Here is a 21234-nt window from a genome sequence, read left to right on the forward strand (position 1 = left end):
CATACTTGATTTGGAAGCTTCCTCTCTCTCGCTCTCCATGCACTTCTCTGTCATCCTACCAATTAACGCAGTAAGAAATGAGAATTATCCATGCTGTAATCAAATACTTGATTGTTGCTTGAATGTAAAGTACACAGAAAAGGATGTAACTCTGCAGGGTTGATGCTGATGCTTGATCTGCTCACAGTACCACATGCTGCTCATACTGTCTTGGATTGGAGAGCCACAGCTCCCCCTGGCAGTAACTGTGGATAATACAGGGGAGACATTTCACAGGAGCCTTGTGTTTTATTGCACTACAAAAGCCTGGAATGAGTGTGCATGTAAACCGGGCATGCACATGCGCAAAACACATGCACAAAAAACGCACACAAGCTACGGCTGCTCCAGTAAAATATCTCCACCTCCCTCTGGTCCTTCTTCCTTGAGGTCAATGAAACTGTGTGTAATGTTTGCTCAGCCAAAACGCACCATAAAATAGATGATCCTGAAGTCTGGAAGGGTTCTGCAAAGTCATGGGGACATTGCTGAGCCAGGGCGAGAGTGCTGATGGAAGCACAAGATTGTACACAGATGAATATTCCACTGAGGCTGAGAAATATCATTAATCAGTAACTTACCTTTTCTGTCAGGCTGTGTTCAGACAGTCCCAGACAGACTCAGGCTAAGGTCAGGGAGTGATGACTGATACAGAGCGTTTTACATCCTCTGTCCTTGTCTGTCCGTTTTATTTGGTGTAATTTTAAGGATCTTTTAAGGGTTTCTGAGATGAGTTCCATTTTGGCCGCTGAAGGTCAAGAGTAATGTGGATTTGTTGTTTGGCAGCACCCGGAGCTGTGATCACGATGTCCTCAATAGCTCTGGGCCTTTGTAATGTAGCACAAAAGATGCTTAAAAAATAAAAAGGAAGGACAAAGTTAACACAATCATGAGCCCCCCTCGAGCTCTTCCTGTCCTCCTCCTCGTCTCTTTTATTCGCAGAATAAACTGGCAGCAGCATTAAATTACTTCTCAGAGAGCGAGAGCAGGAGGCGAGGTATGTGAGATGGGAAAGGAGAATAAGGGGCTTCCTCTGTTTTCCCCAAAGTTAAGGATTTTTAGGAAAATGGTGGGTGATAATATGACAATTTACCACCTAAATATGAGTGTGAGCCTATTATCCACTACTGCTCTCACCAGGAAGAGCGGCTCAGGTTTTGTCAGGGATGTACTTTCACTGTGAAGGTGGATGTTATGGATGTGTGACTGTGATCTGATATGGAGAAAAAAATGAACTTGGCTGAATGATGTTGAAGGACTTCTTGAAACTTATTTGCTGTTTTAACTCGTCTTACATAAATAAAAGTAACACTGAGAGACGTGGAATAAAAAAACAACTCCAAGGGGAAGTCGGGTTGTTTACAGAGAACTTTCAGCCGGTGTTCTGTAATCAGAAATGCAAGTCATTAGCACCTGGAAAGCCCGCTGTAGGCCTGTTAGCGCACAAACAGGAGGTTCAGCCTATCAAGGTTTAACAGCATTTCTTTAATGCACGCACAAGAGGAAGCAGGCAGGCAGGCAGGCACGCCGGTGCAGTCCACCGTTCGTCCCTGCTGGCAGCGTGGTTTATAGTACGGCTGATTTGTAATTTCCTTGTGCCCGCAGGTCTCCTGGGGGAGCAGCTTTTGCTGCTCGCGCTCACTCTCTGCATTAACTCTCATAAATGATTAAGGAGGCACATGTCGGCCTCGGTCAGGACCACTTCTCGGGGCACACCAATCCTATTAAATATAGAAAAGGCACATATATTAGCTGTAGAAATATCAGAAAAAAGAGGGTGACATGTAAATGCAAAAACAGAAATTAAAGGAAGAGCCAGTATCTCAACAATGTTAACTTTTATCTTCCCATAAATCAGTGGTTTTGAACATTTTCATCCATCCTTGTATCATCACACATCAATCCATTATGTTTTTATCATTTTATACAGCTTCATGTGTTTAACAATAACGTTTTACTGAAACTTACAGAGGTCCATTCAGTTGTTTTTTATTTTTAGTCTCTTTTGTCCATCTGAATGCAACCACTGTTGTGCCAACTGTCTTTGCTTTTCCACAAGGAGCCGTATAAACTCTCTGTAGCTCCTTATATAAGTGTTTTTTCTTTAATGTTCTTTCTTCATTCATTTCTATTATTATTTACGTGAGCACATGTACAATTTAGCGATAACAGAGCTGACAGGCAGGGAGAAAAGAGAAAGGCAGAGAAAATAGGAGAAAAGATCAGAATAAAGAGCAAAATAGAAAAACAAAATTCTGTTCTTTATTTTTATTATTATTATTATTTTCAGATTAGTTGAGCTAAGCTACTCAAGCCCTTTGGACCTCCCATGGTTGGAAATCACTGCTGCAAATAACCATGTGATCTTTTAGTTGGCTGAAACTGTTGCAAAGCTGCACAAACTTTACATAAAAAATAAACATGTAAAATGCATGCAGGTTACAACACTTACAATATTAAACCTTGGGGCCCCAGAAAGATCTTTAACGTACTGTTTTTTCCATTATACCTGCACATCATCTTTATAGCGGGGCTCTGCCAAGGTGATGAATTCAGGTCCCCCTGAGGATGTCAATTAACTCGAGCGGTGGGTGAAGCTGCCGATGGGGATAGAGTACTTTCTTCAAAGGCAGGCTTGTCAGACATCCTCATCCACAGCGCTCTTATGTAACCATGTGCCTGCCTCTCAGCTTGACAACCAAATGTGCCTCATCAGCTGTCTCCACCACTGCAATATTCATGGAGCGAGTGGAAATGAGTGACGTGAATGCACTCAATCTATCCTACATGACTGCTTTAGCCTTCAGCGGAGCACTGAGACGTCTGAGATGGGAGTTTGCGCATGAGTGTGTGTGTGGTTCAAATCATGAATCTGATAAACCTTAAATTGAGTGTTATTATTATTATTATAAAATGGCCTGTTTGTACAATGAAGAAAAAGAATATTGCATTGCATTATGATATAACACCTTTATATTCGAGCCTTGTCTTATTTAAGCCCCATATGATGAAATGTCAGTATGGAGCACTTAAGGGTGCTTCAAGCAGTTTGAGTATTAACACTAGAGGGCGCATAAATTCCTTAAAATTCTGCCCCTTTAGGCGCTTGCTGCCTCTGAAATGTGCCAAACAGGCACAGTTCTAGTGTACAGAGAATCTGAATCAGATTAAAAATTAACAGCTTATGTTGAGTTTGTTCCCTTAAAGTTGAGATGAGTATACTGACAGTGATGATAATTAGAAAGATTAGGGGGGATGAAAATCATCCAAAGCAGAGATTTCTTTATCGCACAATCACAGTGTGCTGATTTATTAAAGGATTACAGAATATACCGGCTGTAGCTTTTTCATTTATCTGTCAACTGATTCCTCTCCTGCAACTGATCACAGCAATCAGAAACTTCTTGAGGACTTTATCTGCAAGCAAATGAAATAGTTGCCCAAACCGATACAAATATCTTCAAACGTATTAAAGTTTTGTTTTCTTAGAAGCTGTAAATCTTTAATTATGAAGTTAGGATTTATGAGTTCTCAAAACACAGCAATGACCGTAAAATTTATGGCTAAACTAAATGCTAATTTCCTGCTGCAGGCAGCAGTGTAGCAGCCAGGATGCAGAGATCAGCATTCACAGTGGAAGGCCCAGAATATAGGTGATGTGTGCTTCCAATAAATTCTACAGTCTGTGCTTTGTGTCTGTTGGTAAAAAAAAAGTGCTGATTCAAAATGCGAAAGAGATGTAACAGAGGATTCAGAATAACCACTGTAAGCGCTGAAAATCCAAGTGTGGTACAAGCTTGAAGGAATATTAGAGTGTATGATTATTGTTTTATTATTTATCTGTGCTATTGTGCAGACATGATAAAATGCCCTCGACAGTTATAACTGAAACTATTCAACAAACAAAACCATAAATGTTAATTATTTAAATTACAAGGCATTATTACATGGAATTACATATTTATCCTCATTATGTGGAAAACAACTTAAAGAATTATGAAAGTACTCAGCAATTAAATTCCAACAACTGAAAAATGTATTAATTAACTGGTTTTGGCCAAAAAAACTTATTGTTTCATAATTTCTTTTGTTTTGCATGTTAGTTCTTATTTTTAATGTGACTTTTACTTCTAACTGTGAAACTTGTTGCAAAGATATCCAAATACAGCAAAGCACCAAACGTTTGATTATCACCTACTAAACGTGACTATAAATTATTTCTATGTCCACCTCAACCACAGACTGTAAATAAAACCCCTGTGACCGCTCACATTGGGTTGTGGACTACCGCTATTCTGCTTTGTGCATGAGCAAAATGCAGACCAGAGGACTGCTGGAAGCTGGTTTGGTTAGTAAGGTGCATTCTAATTCACTGTAATATCAAATAAGGTAGCTTTGATTGGAAAAGACTCACTGGAGAAATGGAACAGAAGACATCTGTCATAACAGGAGTTGCTTAAAGTAACTTTTAAATGGAAGGTTGTGATTTTTCCCGCACAACCATCTCTTTGGTTTACAGAGAATGATGTGAAAAGGAGAAAATATCCAGACTGCTTTGAGCTGAGGGGATGCAGCAGATACTCAGATAACCACGTTACTACCAAGGTCTGCAGAAGAGCATCTCTGAGCCTTGAAGCAAATGGGCTGCAGCAGCAGAAGACCACACTGAGTGCCACTCATGTGAGGTAAGAGTAAGAAACTGAAGTTATAATTCACACCGGCACCCCAATATCTGATGATGGTGATGTACAGATGTCAGAATTTGGCGTCATGATTCATGAAAGCATGAAACTAACCTGCCTGGTAACAATGGTTTAAACTGTTGGCAGTGAAATGGTGTGGGGGATTTTCCCGGCACACTTTGGGCTCCTTGTGCCACCTGAGCATCGTTTAAATATCACACTCTTCCTGAGTATTGATCCCACAGGGTGCCTATGTTCTGAGGGCTGCTTTCAACAAGATAACGTGCTCCTGATGACTTATTTACTTTATTGTTTAAATGAGAGGAAAAAATGCAGTCTTCCTTCTTACTTTACAACTTTACTTTTGAAATGTTTGTGCGGCAAAGAGAAAGTGGTGCTGTAGCAGGCTGTAACATCTCAGAAACAACAGTTTACCAGTTCATTAACAGACCAGTATTTCTACTGAGGGGCTGAAATGATCAGGTCACAAAAATCCCACAAGTTATAAAAGATCTACCATGTATAATTTTTTAGGAGATTTCCTGACAAATAAAAAGAAAAGCAAGAAAAAAGGAAGATTTTTAAGTAACTAAATAAGATGGAGGTCTGGCAGTTTCTTTTTTTCCCCAGAACTCTCCTCCTGTGAGTAACCACTTCCACGCAGCTGCCAGTATTGATCTGAATGGTTCTGATCAATTTCAAGTGTTGAGCGTGTGATATTTAATCAGTGCAGGATTTGCCCTGAATTGTGCTGAAGGAGATGATGAAGCGAGTGACTTTGAGCTGCAGATGCAGTTCAGTGAATATTGTATTAAACATAATATTCTTCAGGAGGTGATTTCTCCTTTTTATGTGTTTCCACCTTTAAAAAAAAATGTTATTAAGTATGTCAGCTGGTGCCAGTAGACATACTGCAGTCTCACGCAGGCGGATTTAATGATAAACTAGCAAACTCCTTTGGCAGGTTAATGTTCGTGTATCATCCACCCAGCGGCTGAGAAAGTGATCTGATGCGTTTCCCCAGTCTGTTTGTTTTGATCTCACCTCTCTCTCCCCGTGTTCCCAGTATGTGACCTTTCCCCAGCCCCACCCAAAGCCACGTACATTTTCTTTGGGGACAAAAGCTTGTCCCCGGACCCCGCTGGCTCAGTGGCAGCGGCCCGGTCCCAGGGCTGCGCCACGCTGAGCCCCCTCAGGGGCCCACGTCCTGAGGGCTGCAGCATCAAAGAGGTGTCGGGTCAGGGGGCCGAGTAGAACCTGGTTTAACCCCCCTGTGCCCTTTGCATCACAATGTCTGGATACGTTCCCACTCTCTAACCCGCACTTTCTCCGTAATATGCATATAAGATTGTAACCCTTTAACTATTTCATGTGCCCCACCCACTGCTCAGGTTATATATTGGCTTGGATATCCGACCTTGGTTAAAAGAAAATGGGGGGAAAACTAACTAAACTACTATTAATTCCCCTTTAAAGCACTTAACTGGATAATAGTTATGGCAGAAATAAGTCCACTTTGCTGTGAGTGTGCACACATTAAATAATCTATCCTAATCTTCCTGTGGCTACAAGCTTATTTCAGTACATCTTTAAAGCTTTAATAAGAAGGGCACTGCTTGCTGTTTAGCAATTTAAAATGTAGCCCTTTTTTCAAACCCAACAAACAATGCATATTCAACCAATAAAATGACGTAAAGTGATTAGGGCCCACAGCGATGCTCTTTTGTCAAGAATCACTCGCACAAGATGATATTTTAGATGGAAAAATGAAGGCAGCCCGAACTTTTTCTGGGCAAGCTGATGATCCCAGCAGCCGTATTACTCCATCTATAAAGACGTCAAAGCATCTCAAATCCCTTTATCTCGCCGCCATTTCCACTGAGATGGCGATTATCCATGCCGAGCCAGACACATTATGCAACAGAGTAATAGACTTGCCATTCAAAGCTAATGGGATTATATTTCAGTCTGTGCTGCTCTGACATGTCTATAAACAGGGTTTTTGCTGAAGGGGAAACTTTTTTGCACTCTAAATTTTGCAAGACACAATGGTGCTACATTCAGGAAGTGTGGTTAATCTATTCAGAGGCTTTTTCAGTCACTCACTTTGGCTCTAAGAGGGCAAAAAACCTGCAGTTTGAACCAAAAATGATACATAGTTACAAACTGACACCGGTTCCATTCTTCCCAGTCAGTTTAACAAAATTTAATGTATAACTACGAGTTTACTTTTCGGCGGCCGAGCAGAAGGCAGCTGTTTCCAAAGGGACTCGGTCAACTCAAAAGGCAGGGGAGAAGTGGAGGGCAAAGGGCACAAACTTACAAGGGTTTCCTTTTTCTCCGATGCCCAATAAAATTGTGAAAAGGACTAAAAGTGAATGGCAAGGAAGGGGTCACTCAGAGGCACAATAGCGACTGAGGAGAGAGGAAATCTAATCAGCTTGGAGATGCAAATTTTATAGAGCACCAATTAAGGCGAGTTTTTTATGACACTTTTCTGAGAAAACAAAAAAGCAGAGCTGTCTCCTCTCAGCTGGAGGCCCGTGGTCGAGTGGTCCGGTGCACTAGTAAAACCCCTCCCTCGCTGCCTCAGCCTCAGCAGCATTGAGTCCAGGCTCTAATGGGATGGCACCTCCTTTATGCCTGCCCTCGCCCACATTGGGGAAATGAGGCAGTGTCTGTTTGTTGTTCTGGAAGGCTGCGTGTCCCGTTTATCACTGTCACATCACAGAAACACACAGAAAGAGGAGGATCGAGGGGGGCTCCGCTGTCCAATCTGTCCTGCTTTGGGCTTTACGACCACGGGCCCCACGTGGCGAGTACCCCACCCCGGACCCATACATCTCCATTTCTGCCTTTTGGGCACCGATGGCCTTTGTATCGGCTCACTCCGGCTGCCAAGATATGTGTCTGCACTGCTAACAGGGGCTTGGGTAAAGCTCCAAACTAGACAATGATTGGGGATCCAAGAGGGCCAATATTTAACCAGTGAGCAGCCCACTCATGCCCTGCCTGGCCCCACAGCCCCCTGCGCCTTTGTGGGCTCAGGGTTAATCTTTTAAAGGCTGGAGCTGGGGCGCACCCCCTCCTGCCCACTGTCCTTCAAATATACTGCCACGCAGTCACTAGAGCTGTACTTTTATGGGACCTTTTGTTTGCTTGCTACGTACTCTGCCTTTAAGTCTACAGCAATTCAAGCGCTCTAATCCTTAAATCATTTTAGAAATTAACACATCATGAATAATAGATTAGTTGGAAAGTGGTGCAGAGTGAAGACTTAAAAGGCTACTTTGTACTCCTCAGTGCTCTTTCTTGGTAAACATAAATAAAATCATTAATTAATGACTGCTAAAAATCAAAGACTGCATAAAAGATTATGAAACTGAACATGGCGAGAGCTGACAGGAACAACCAGCAGCTGCTGCAGCAGGTGGGTAGCTATCTGACACCCTGTAGGGCTCTTTTTACATTCCTTTACATTTATGTCTCATTTCCATTTCTTCTTCTTTCCTTCTCCACCCCTGTTCCCCATCTTCATCCACATGGGAGAAATGCTGTTCTCGGTTCTCCCTCTTTAACCGCTTCTTCTCTGTATCGAGTATTTACGGGCCCTCGTAAACATGTATTGATATTTAATGCTGCCCTCAGCAGGGCCAAAGTTAGAGGCCTGTTCCTCTCTGAGACAGGAAAAGCGAGACAAAGAATGATATCAATAACAAAGATGCTGTAAACCTACACTCACCCTCATGCTGCTGAGAGGCGACGCGGCCATATGACAGCGAGCTGGCGTGACAGCTGAGAAACAGACGTGTTGCTGTTAGTGGTGAGGGAGAAATCAGAGAGTGTACTTTCCCTTTCAAATAAATATAGGGCCCTAAAGCTGCAAGGTGTCTTTTCTGTGAGGAACTGGTATAGTACACCGACATGTTGCACTGATATATAAAAAAAAGTGAAGTTAAACCAAACTGCTCACTGTTTCTTTTCCTTTTTTGTGTCACACGGTCTGTTCCCCGCTTTCTTTAAGAACTTTATTTTTGTCTGATGTTGGATTCAACCTTCACTAAATAAAGGTTAGTTTAAAAAAATGCCACTCCATCTTAAAGTCTGCATTTGTGTCCACTGTCCACATGAGAAAATGTCCTAAAAATAAGCCAAAACATGAAGACACATGTTTCCAGAGGAATTCAAAAAGTAATTAGCAGCCATTTGCTGCTTGCTACGAAATGAACTTGAGCCATCAGCCCGAGCAGCTCTATAAAAGCAGAGGTTTTGGCAGTTTGCTGGTCTGGAGCATTCAGGTGAGTGTTAACACAACACATCCCAGCTAATGGACCTCAAAGTCAGATTGTGCATTGCTCAGACAAACTGCAAAAAACAGAAAAAGACTGAACAAATATGGCTTATTTAAAAGGATTGGAAGAAGGAAGCCTGCTCTCTCTAAAAAGAACATGGCAGCATGGCTTAGGCTGCAAAATGTCATTTGGACAGATGAGACCATGAGGAAGTGTTTGGTCATCGTTTGCCAAATGTGAAGAAAACTAAACACAGCACATCGGCACACAGCTGTCAACATGGTGGTGGAGGGCTGATGATTTAGACTCAGGACCTGAGCACCTTGTAGTCATTGAGTTAACATTGTACTGCTCTGTATATTAAAGCATAAAAAAGCAAAGTAAGAGTAACTTTACTGCTAAAGGTGATTCTTTAAACTATTGAATCATGGGGTGTAATCAGCCTCTCACCATCCAGCGTCTACTTTCACTGTATGCCTCTCATTCAATTCTCTGTTTATTCATCAGCCATGTTGTTATTTAGATTCCTGATCTTATAGCTCACGATGGGCAGTAAAGTAATAAGGTTCTCATGGCATCTCATTCAATACTGACTCCTGTTCAGTCCTTATCAAAGAAAACCTGTTGTGTCTTCAATAGATGAAAAAAAAACGTTGAGACCTATTTACATGATTTCACGAGGACAATGACATCCACGCCAGAATATGAAACATCTCTATTCAGCGACAGCAGCACGACACGGTTCTCAGATCATCGAGACAGGTCAACAACGCCATCCCTTTTCATCCCGCTACTGGTTAAAAAACAGGAGGTCCATAAACTGCAGGGTCACGGCCTGGTTTTTAATCAGCAGAGCACAGATCATCATCGCCAAGCAGCGCAAGTCCTTCATATCATGTGTCTGCCAGTCAGCATGTGGACACAGTTACACATCAGACAGTGGAGTGGAAACTGTCCATGTTTCAGCCACTTTGGAAACGGCAGCAGATCTCCTCATCAGCATTCACAACCAGCCATATGTGAATTGAGGTTTAATGTCTGCTCCTAATCGCCCACCTGAGCCCTTGAGTGGGTTCTGGAGGGAATGTGTCTGTGTGTGCCGTGAAAGGAGGGAAGAGGCAGGGGGTAAAAAGAGTGACTGATGAGATCAAAATGATAGCCTGGGAGCATATGCCAGAATATTAAGCGGTCTAAGATACAATTTCTACACATAAACCTGGACCCAAGGATGTTTAACGTTATAGCAGCACAACTCCACTGGGCTCACAGTTTTTAATGTCCAGACGAGGCGTGTGCTCACTGAGTTAAATTGCAGTTATTCATGTCACCACATCAAGCTAAAAGCCAAAAGAAGTCAATTATGTGTCACTAACTAGTCTGATGCCTTCAACAGAGCAATACTTACAAAACAGACACGCTTCATTCAGCTGACCTACAGAGGCTGTATAGCAACTACACACATGTGCACGCGCAGACACACAACGCACACTCACACCCCATTGATTGGCTCGTCAATCACTGGCCAATGAGGATAGCCAGTGGCCACCAACACTCAGGTTATTGTGTGCAGTGACCCTGAGGTCAGCGGTAAGTAGCTGAGGACTGAGACCCACACAAAAGGACGGCATCATGTACTCTCCGCATACAGTGGCGTTGCCGCCGGCAGCCTTATGAATAGACACATGGCAGGCCTATCCACAGATGGGATGGCGAGGAAGAGGGGGTGCGTGAGTGTGTTACCGTGGTGAGGGAGCACAAGCGGCGGTATCGCACTGAAACAATGGTGCTGATGAAAGGCAGGAGTCGTGCCTGGGCTTCGGGGAGGGAGATTATTGGGAAAGCAGGTCCCCAGTTTTATCAAGATGGATAACGCAGAGATGAGGGGGATGGAGGGGGATGGAGGAGACAGGACGGGAGGGGGGGCGCAGACCGCTGACACAAAGCCACCCCCCATGCATCAGTGAGCGGCCAACTGTTCGAAAGTGTGACCAACACAATGGCAAACAGATACACTTTGTGAGCATCTGTATAGGCTTGTAAGCATGCGTGTGACTTTTTTGACTGATTGGAATGTATTTAAATGTTTTAAGCTCATTCGGACTACTTGAAGCCAATTCTCACGTTTACTTAATTTTATGTCCTTTTGAGCCATGACATGTTATCAAAGCTTAGAGGAACAAAAAGGAAAACATAATTAAGCTACCCAGGTTCAGTTTCACTTGTGGGGCTTGCTGCAGAAAAGTTTTCTGAGACACTAAATCATAATTTGAATTAATAAATATAATTTTTGGATCAACCCTTTAAAGCAGAAGGAACGTAGAGGTGCCTTCTGCTTTAAACAATCCATCCATTCGCTTATCCTTTTCAGGGTCGCGGGAGCCTATCCCAGCTGTCATAGTGCGAGAGGCAGGGTACACCCTGGACAGGTCGGCAGTCTGTCGCAGGGCCAACACACAGAGACAGACAACCATTCACACTCACTTTCATTCTCACATTCACACCTAGTGACACTTAATGGCAATTTGGATTACCCAATTAACCTATCCCCACAAGCTGCATGTCTTTGGACAGTGGGAGGAAGCCGGAGTACCCGAAGTGAACCCACACAAACACGGGGAGAACATGCAAACTCCACACAGAAAGACCCGGGCCTGATGTTGGAATTGAACTCAGGACCTTCTTGCTGTGCGGCAACAGTGCTAACCACCATGCCACCGTGCTGCCTGCTTTAAACAATAAAAAGTTTATTTATTTATTTATTTGTTAAATCTGTTGTTTAGTTACCTTGTAAAGGACCATTTTTTTGGGAACCAGAAAGTTTTATGTATGTATGTATGTTAAAGTGAAAATGGGTGCAAAAAGGAAGACTTGCAGAAAGCTGTCACCCCCTCTTAAAGAATACCTTCTGCCTATTAAGCCTCACCTATATTTGCTGCACCACCTGGCCAGGTAATAAAATGTATTATTAAATAGAGAAATACACATTTGACCTGATTTCTGCAGCAGAAACATCGGCATATTTATCATAAATATTTACATTCACATATTACATAGAATGTAAACGCTTGCAGAAAATCCTAATGACACATGTCCAAGTCCCTCACTGCGAATCCTGAGACCTGTCAGCCTTAGTAATAAAAACAGACAAAACATTAAACCCAGTGCAATTACTTTATTTTTTATTCATGACTCTTAAAATAAATAAAATGTTGTTTGCAAGAGTTTTTAGGCCAAGACAGACAACAGTACAATCACTACTAGCTGCACAGATTAGTACAAATACACAGAACAAGTATACTATGTATATCAGATAAAGTGTAAAATACAAAAAAAACAACCAAAAATCACCTTAAATAAATTCAGTGAGACCGGCTGCTTAAGATTTAACAGCTGATTCCCCGAGTCGAGGGCTGCACAGTTTTTCCAAATTCAGCATGAAATTTCAGGACAAACAGGAGGAAAGAGTCACTGGGTAAGATGGGAATACAGCAAAAATAGGCTGAATATAACAGAAACTGAATATTCAAAATTAGAAACAGAGTGGGTGATTCATAACTCTATAATCCCAAAATGAAATAAACTAATAACACACAGCATGCAGTGATCATAGGAGTTAAACCAACAGAAATTTTGTGATCAAAAGTGCTCTTGCACAGTGCAGTTCCTCTAGTGTGTTTACACCCCGACTGCAAGTTTCACAGTTTTGGAGATATCAACATGTAACGGTGGACCCAAGAAATACCAGCCGGAGCGACTTTGACAATGCAGAACTTTTTATTAAACTCGGGGTTGTACGTGGACACATATACTCCCGCGCTCTCTTTCTCTGCTGTCACCTCCGTCTCCGTCTGTCACTGCCAACATATAAAGAGACACAATCACTGTCAGATCCCAGCACACCTGTTCACCCCGCCCCTGCGCCGCCCCGGGAGCTCACTGCGTCACCCCTCCTCTGCAGCTGGCCAAGGACCACACCCACGCCACACAACATCAATACAGAAATTCAGCCTTCTCTTTAAGAGAACGGAACCAGATGGCATGCGCCTTGAGGTGCTCGACACACCACAAATTTAATTTAAAAGACTCAGCAGCAGTCTCTCCTTTCATTGCTCGGTTTATCAACATGCTCCACAAATACTGCTATGAGCATTTTTAATGTGTTTCACTATTTTCCTCTTTCACCAGACGTCACCTACCAAAATATCGTTGTGGAGAAGGAAGCACCAAGAGGAACCCTAGGATCATGTTAAACACAAATATACAGGTACATTAGTAGAAAAGAGTAATAAAGGCAGCAATATAACCTAGAATGTAAAAATAAAACTACTGTGAGCCATCAAACTCCTGTTTACTAAAAAAAACAACAGCATTTTTCAATTTAAATGAATAATTTGTGGTTTCTACTCTGAAAAGTCAAAGGAGGTCCCCATCATTTGAGTCCCAGCAACCTGAAGGCTAACATCTGGACCCGATGCCTACAACTCCTGACGATGGTCTGCTCAGCAACCGGTTCTGCTCTGTCCCCTTTCACTCTCTCCCCCTCTCGCCTGTCTGTCCTCCCTCGGTGTCCCCCCAGGGTAATAGTGGGGTAATTTATGAAGTTCTAGCAGCATGGAGCAGGTCGGTGTATGGGACAGCCTGCTGACCGAGCTCCATTCAGCTCCAGAGGAGAGGGCCTGCACTCCTTTCATCCTGCTCATAATCAGCACCTCTCCCTCAGCCCGAATCCCCATCCTCACTCCTCTCGCCCTGCAGCCCTCCTCAGCATGCAATCCTTCATGGCCGCTTAAAGATGAAGGGGAAAGTTATTGGACTCTTTAGTGACTCATAAACATCCTAGGGGATTTTCATAGTGCCTTTGTGTCTTTGTGTTGCGGCCGAGATAATGCAATTGTTTCAGGCAGTGTAAATGAATAAATCACCGAGCAGTTTGTCCCAGCGGTGAGAGATAACAAAGGGCAGCACTCCCCGTTCTCAGAAACACTTGTCTGCCTGTTCAGTTACTTCATGAAACAACTTTATATCTCTCTGCACAGACACCGGTACTGAGAGGGAAATGTTTAGATCCACAGATGAATCAAAACAACCCGATTCCTCATATCAGCTTCTGCTGAACACTCGCCCCGCTGTGATCTCACAGTCCTGATGTGGAAGCAACACTGAGACAAACGGTGGAAACTAAAGGCAGCTGTATGTCCTCTACAGGCTCTCAAGCAGCAGATTAAACCCCAGTGTGTGTGTGTGTGTGTGTGTGTGTACAGAAGATCAAGCCACTGATCCTGTTGAACAATGACCAGCAGAGAGTGAAGGAAGCCTTATGGTACACAGCGCAGGTTTGCTCTCCAGCTTAGCGCTTTATTGAGCCATGATAGGCCCTAATCTTGCCTGATCCTCTGTCACTACAAGCATATGCCTGTGATAATGCCCTCATTTTCTGGTCACCTGAGCACTTTCACTGGAGTGCACCAGAAAGGGCAGCAGTGAGGGGGTCTCTAAAGGCTAAAAAAAGTCTGTTGCAGAGCTCAGAATTGGATGAAGGGCCCTGAAAGGTGGCACCCAGAGAAGAAAGTCAAACACTCTAGTGCAGGGTTAAAAATTGAAGGATTATGTGGACACATGAAGGGTGGCTACGCTTTCATTTGTAAAATGCAGAGATCTTTAAGTCTCTCTGTGTGGCCCGTTGCCTCTGTAAACACATGAATAAGAATAAGATTGAGGCCAAGAATGGGATTTATCGGGCTCATGCATAAAATAATGGAGTAAAAGGAGGACTGATTACACTTGTTACTTGGATAAAGTTCCTGTCGGTGATCCCGATATACATTCTGTACTTTTACTAATACACAGCTCCTGGTTTCAGCTCTATTCCACTGATGTGCTGTTCCTCATTCGTTTCATATAAGTGACATTCTCGCTAATCTAACTTCATGTATGGTTAATAAGTAGCTTGGCACATTTTCCTGTATTTATAGATAATTTATTAAGACTATTGATGACCCACTATAAATCCCTTTCTCCTTTCCTTGTGTGTAAAACACAATGAAAACTGTGGCACAGAACCAGCCATTGAAGGGCCTGAAAGACTGGAAAAAAAGAATGAAATCTGGAGCATTGTGTTCAACTCAGTTAATTAGGAACTGACCCAATTAGCAAAGGAGAGTCCAGCAGCCATGTTGGCTCCAAGCCTAACGATGGGAAAATCCATATGCTCCAAATATCTGGCCCATGCTGGCTCTCAAAGTTCCCCAATTATAATATCACTGAATGGTGGCCGAGCCAAAGCACCCTGCAGGGCCCCCCGACGGAGCTGTGGTGGGGGGGTATCGAGAGCCCTCTTGATTCTCGGTTCTAACTTTGTGTGGGTTTGTGAGTGTAAGGGATCACAAGCCCACTGACACGGAGACCAACAATAGATTTACCAAAATCTGCACATATTTTAAAATTAGTGGTTCTTTAGATTCAAGCTCAAGTGAAGTTGTGTTTCCTCAGTGTGCCCCTGTAGGAAGAAGGAGAATTTAGGCACAGATTATTAGAAGCTAATAAGCACACTTACCTGGAAATGACTGATTCCACGTTGTCCGTTTACTATAAGGGACCTGACTTTATCAGATAAAGGAAGATGATCAGAAGAACCGCATCGTCAGAGAGAAACAGTCTGAATTTCTAACCTGATTACCTCAAGCCTGATGGGCTTAAACCTTTCAAACATTTTTGTGTGGTCTATTCTCAAATGGGGGGTACTTTAAATGATGCATATGAGTCATGCACAACTCTGGGGAAAAAATCCACTATAATAAGTAGAATAAAGAAAATTTAATAAACCACTTTGCAGTCAGCTTCCATAAAACCTCACCAACACAAAAAGCAGCAAACACAGTTAAGTTCACTGCCCGAGGGAGGCCAATTTTAAGATTATTAATAATAGACAAAAATCAAGAAAACTGTTTTTTGTGGTTGAAATGCTGCAGCAATTCAACCACAAAACAAAGCAAAGAAAATCTGTTTGAACACGAACACGACCTCCTCACTAATCCCTCACCGAGGAACATACGAGAAAAACCAGGTTAAATGAAAGTACAAGGTCGTCTTGGCATTGCTGCATGATCACAAAAACGTGCGTATTTAGTCGTATTAAACATTGGAAATGTAGCTTTAATAAATCAAATACTGATGGTGCAGTGCTGTGCTGCAGCCCTTTACATGGGCCTTTTTTCTATTCATACAAAAACCCCACTAATGCAAAAACAATCTTACATACACACACGCACACAAACACACACACACTCCTTCATACACCAAGTTGTTTTTTGCACAATGCTCAGTCTGTTGCACAACCCGCTGTCATTGTTGCACTTTTCTGTCTGGTGTCTTAGTTTTGGGGGGTTTTTGCAATTTTTGCATTTTGCACTTTATGTAGTCCTGTGTTTGCTGGTCTGTTATATGCTATATGTATCACCATGGTCTTGCACATTGTCTCGTTTCACTGTGTACTGTACCACTGCACATGACAATAAAGCAACTTGACTTGGAATTCAAATATATTTATATTATTCAAAACTCTTCTGAGAACCTCAACTGGATTTTAACTGCCCTCACATTAGTTATCTGAGAACAGTTAGAAGTTTTTGATGAGGACAATGTGGTTGACTCTGTAATTAGTTTGACTTAAAAATATTCTTGTAAAAGAAGAGATGTGATTTTGCACTGCTTTCAAAAGACTATTTAATGGTTGGAACAATTCACTGGGACTCTCGCACACTCTCTTGCTGACTGCTGAAATATTTATTAAACCATACTTTGGTCTGTCATCTCATCAGATAATCAGAGGACTGGTGAGATCAGTCTAACTTTGCTCGCATATGCATCAGCAGTGGCATTAGCAGGATATCAAAAGACTCAACATGAGAGCATTAAGCAAGAACAAAAACAAATTTAAAAGCAAAGAGCATGAGATATATGTCATAAATGTTGCACTAGGTTCATACTACAGCGAGTAAAAGATTTAGATTCATCAAAAGATTCATCCTGCTGTTTACAACGCAGAGAAAGGCAAATATTTTCTTAGCCGAGCAACCAGATGAACACAAAAATCCAGACCTGATGCCTGTGAAATGAACACAATATACTTTTCTATGATGGCTTTTCAGTTGTTGTGCTCCAGGCAAGAATCAATGCAACGAATCAATTCACAAAACTGCTGTTTTTGCCATCCTTAGAAAAGCGTTATGTTCTCAAAGTCCCGGCCCTCCAGCACTGCTTCACTTGGTGCTTTGCTTGGCACAAGGAAGGCAGGAAATTCCTGAGCTGCGTGGTGAAAGCCAGCCTCTGAACACCACGTGGAGAACTCTGCTTGGTCACAGCGCCACAACATTAAAGCAGCAGATATATGTTGGATGCGAAGCCTGGAAGGAATTTTAATGCCATAAATTTAAACGAGGAAGAACGTTTTCCTTGTGTTCCTGATAGCTAGCAAGATAAAGTAAAAAAACAAAGAACAATAGGTGCCAGTAGCTTTATGGTTGAATTATAGGGAGACAATGCTGCGCCCACTCATTTAGTATCTTTTTAACTACCTCCCCCTGGACTGAAAGACCCCCTTCCAGTGATAGTGATGTGATTTCACAGACTGTTTGGGAAACCAAGTCAAATTTATCTGACCCCTTTTGTTTTGAGCTTCTGGTTGAATTGTATCTAGTCTGCCATTAACGCTGCCCTTTACATGTTTAAGAGCCTCATATGGTGCCTCATACCTTCCTCCAAAGTATCTCATGGATACCATATGTAAATAAGGCCTTAAAGGCATCATCTATCTGGTGTTATGGAAGGGGGCAATAAAAACGGTGGCCTGCTCACTTTCACTTTAACATCCGCGTAGAGAACTTTCAAGTAAAGTAAACATGTTTTTACAGCTGAGGAAGAAACTTTTGCAGATTATAGAGGTAAATTAATACGAGAAGAATTTTAAAATTTGAGATAATAAAGTCATAAATTTATGTTTATTCATCTTTTTTTCTTGGATTTTTTCTATTATTATTAAATCACCTCTCCCTTGTTCCAGGATTACTTTAAAATCTGTGCTGAAACATAAAAAAATATGCAAATACTGCCAGTTTTTAATTAAAGTTTTAACAGAGCTCTGGTTAACTCAGCCTTACACAACATGGGATCATACCTCTGTTTGGTTAACGTGCAGGGGGGTTCATCAGCAAGTGGGAGAATTAATGTGGTTGTGGGGAGGTGGACTGGGGGGCGCAGGAAGGAGTTGTTAAGAGAGGGGGGTAAAAGTGTGTCCCTTCTGCAATTGGCTGGGGCCATAAGTGTCTCATTATGCGGTGTATTGTTCCTTTGTTGTGTCGGTGGTATAAATACACCCCAGCAGGCCCATGGGGTGACAGTTTAGACACACTCACTCCTGGGGAGAGGCTGAGCATCAGGCCGAACAGCACAAACTCAGGGAAAAGTGAGGCTGTACAAAAACTGCAGGGAACTGAGAGAGTTTGGAAACCTACAGTTCAGGTCCTAAGCTCAAGCTGTCACGATTTAAGAGTTTTGGGGTTTTTTTTGGATCCTTGTTTTTGTTCCTGAATTTTCTCCCTCAGCTGAAATGGATTCCGATGCTGGCTCCACCTGCAGTCGCTCCTCGTCTCCAGACCTGGTGGTGGATGACTCTGCAGGGAGCTTCTTCTCCAATAAGATGTTCCAGAAGTACTGCCACGAGAACAGAGCAGACAGTGAGGCCGGCCAAGGCAGGACGGACTGCTGTAGCGTGGGCGGTAAGAGCAAATCCAGATCTGAGCTCAGCAAGGAAGAGATGCAAGATCAGAGGCTGAAAGTTAACAGTCGAGAAAGGAAGAGGATGCATGATCTGAACCAGGCGATGGATGGCCTCAGAGAGGTCATGCCATACGCACATGGACCCTCGGTCCGCAAGCTGTCAAAGATTTCCACCTTGCTCTTGGCTCGCAATTACATCCTCATGCTTTCCAGCTCTTTGGAGGAGATGAAGAAACTGGTTGGGGACGTTTATGGTGGCAATGCCGCCGTCCAGAGCCGCACAGCTCCCCATCCCACCATTACCCCTGCGGCCACGACCGCCCACCTCCCTCTGCATCCTCTGGCCCAGTCCCTTCACTCTCTGGTGGGCAGCACACCTTCAGCTCTTCAGCATCACTCATCTTCTGCCTCCTCAGCCCCAGCTCCACACTCCCCTCCATCAGCCGGCTTCCTGGGCTTTCACGCTCCAGTCCAGAGCCTCCTGAAGGACCCTCTCCACCTGAGCAGCTCCTACAGACACTTCCCCGGCATGCCGTGCCCTTGCTCACTCTGCCAGCCTCTGCCCACCACTACCTCCACATTACACAGCCTGTCTATGAGCAAGTGAGCAGGTCTCTCTTAAAATAGACTGTCCGGACCACAAACAGGAGACTGATGAAAAAAAAAATTATAAAATGATGGCTGGGGCAAAACCTTGTACATACTGTATATACACATATAGCTATCTTTTGGGATACAAACTGCTGCTATTTTTTTATTAATTGCCTCTTTTTCTTTTCTTCTTTTTTTTTTTTTTTACAGAAGTATTCTAAATGTTCTGGGGATTTTTTTTCATCAGAGTAGCTTATGTGAAATAAGTGGTGATGAAACACTGTCAAAATGGAACTGTTGTGTCTGACTGGCACAAATGCTATTTTCCTAAATTAAAATGTTGTTTTGATAATAACTACTTCTGGGCATCTTCTTTTAAATGTGCAGTTGATTTTTAGTTTGTGAAAAATGTCTCTTCTTTCTCAGCGTCACTATTTGAGAAACGTTATGGACATGTACAAATACACAGTAATATCACAGCAATACTACAAGGGCATTTATTGGTGCTTTAAAGGACAAACTTAGAAGTGCTAAAGCTGACATTCAGGAAAAAAGGTTGTCATTTGTTGCTAACCAGTTTCAGACAGCCTAACCTCTGAAGAGCTAAAAAGGGACAGAAGGGCGAGACAATACACCAGAACAGAAGCTGAATGTGGTGTTCTTGAGCCTGGGGACCATCCATCTTCACCTCAACAGGGTGTAGGAGATGAAAGGACGACACAGGCGCCGGGAAGGCGCGTCACTTTTGTCTGACGCAGGCAAGGGACATAGCCATGTCCTCAGCTCTAGGCCAGCCATTTGTCACTGTCTCATAAGAACATGGATATAGGAACACAAAGGGCAGATTTTAAGCAAAGGACATAATGGAGTCTATATTAAAAAAAAACAGGTCATTTTAATTCATACAGGATGAATATTTCTATCAGCACATTACGACATCAAATCAAGTTCCAGCTTTCTTCTAAAAATAAAAAACTGAACAAGCATACGTTCACTTTACACACGCACACTGCCATGAACATGATTTAGTCAAACAGCTCAACAAGGACTAGCCTTCACTTAGCAGCAAATCAGGCGTGTAAAATACATGCTTATCCTCCCACGGCTGACAGATGAGTTGGAGACCAGGGGAGAGATGAAGAGATGTAAATCATTCTCACCCACCTCTCACTTTTACCCCTCCTTCTGCTCTTGAAAGTGCTGAATAGGTTCGAACAATAGCCATGCGTGGGACACAAAGGCCGGGGGAGTCCGAGCTCTCGTGCCTGGGACACAGACCCCCTCCATTCAATCTACATTTCATCATGGTAACAAGCGCTGTCGGGCCAAAAGGCCTGACACCCTCGCTCACCACAAAGGCGGTTAGCTCTAATATATGAGGCTATTGACACTGTAAAGAGCCCCTGTCAGTACTGGGGGATTGTCAGCTGTGGGATGTCTCAGTGGGGGGAAGCAGCTGCCAGCCAAACCAAGCGATGAAGCTTCTGTCGTGGGGACTGGCGCTGCAGCGTCACCTGGTCCCCAGTCCCTTGACACAGAGACCCCCGGTCCTCCCACAAGACCCCCCTTTATTGGGACACAGGTGGGAATGGGAAGCAGAACACATTGTAGAGATTAGTGGGGATCGGCCTCCCTTTGCTCTAGGTAGATAATTAGAGACAGTGACTTGTGCAAAGCTGGTGTTTCCTGATTGGCACCAGATGGTGTTAACCCACAGTACGGCATCAGCGGTCTGCAGAGTGCGCGCAAGTGTGGGTGTGATGACTGCGGTGTGTAATGGATATACCTCTTAAATCATACAATATGGACATGTCCTCTGTGCACCATTATGGTCAGCCGCTGCTGTCACCACAGTG

The 21234-nt window shown here is 43.1% G+C and overlaps 1 protein-coding gene and 1 pseudogene across 1 annotated transcript; both read left to right on the top strand.

Moving 5' to 3' along the window:
• Positions 1-5975, top strand: part of LOC101485503 (plasma membrane calcium-transporting ATPase 1-like) — a 43839-nt pseudogene extending 37864 nt beyond the window's left edge.
• Positions 5976-18418: 12443 nt separating this feature from the next.
• olig4 (oligodendrocyte transcription factor 4) lies at positions 18419-19662 on the top strand. The gene has a single exon (XM_004566590.2). It carries the CDS (start codon positions 18618-18620, stop codon positions 19392-19394), a length of 777 nt encoding a protein of 258 aa, XP_004566647.1. The 5' UTR covers positions 18419-18617; the 3' UTR covers positions 19395-19662.
• The last annotated feature ends 1572 nt before the right edge of the window (positions 19663-21234 follow it).

Source organism: Maylandia zebra, linkage group LG19 (assembly GCF_041146795.1).
Source record: "Maylandia zebra isolate NMK-2024a linkage group LG19, Mzebra_GT3a, whole genome shotgun sequence".
Taxonomy (NCBI): Eukaryota; Metazoa; Chordata; class Actinopteri; order Cichliformes; family Cichlidae; genus Maylandia; species Maylandia zebra.

Excerpts from the sequence above, each read along its gene's own strand:
- olig4 (XM_004566590.2), top strand. The coding sequence starts at position 18,618 with ATGGATTCCGATGCTGGCTCCACCTGCAGTCGCTCCTCGTCTCCAGAC.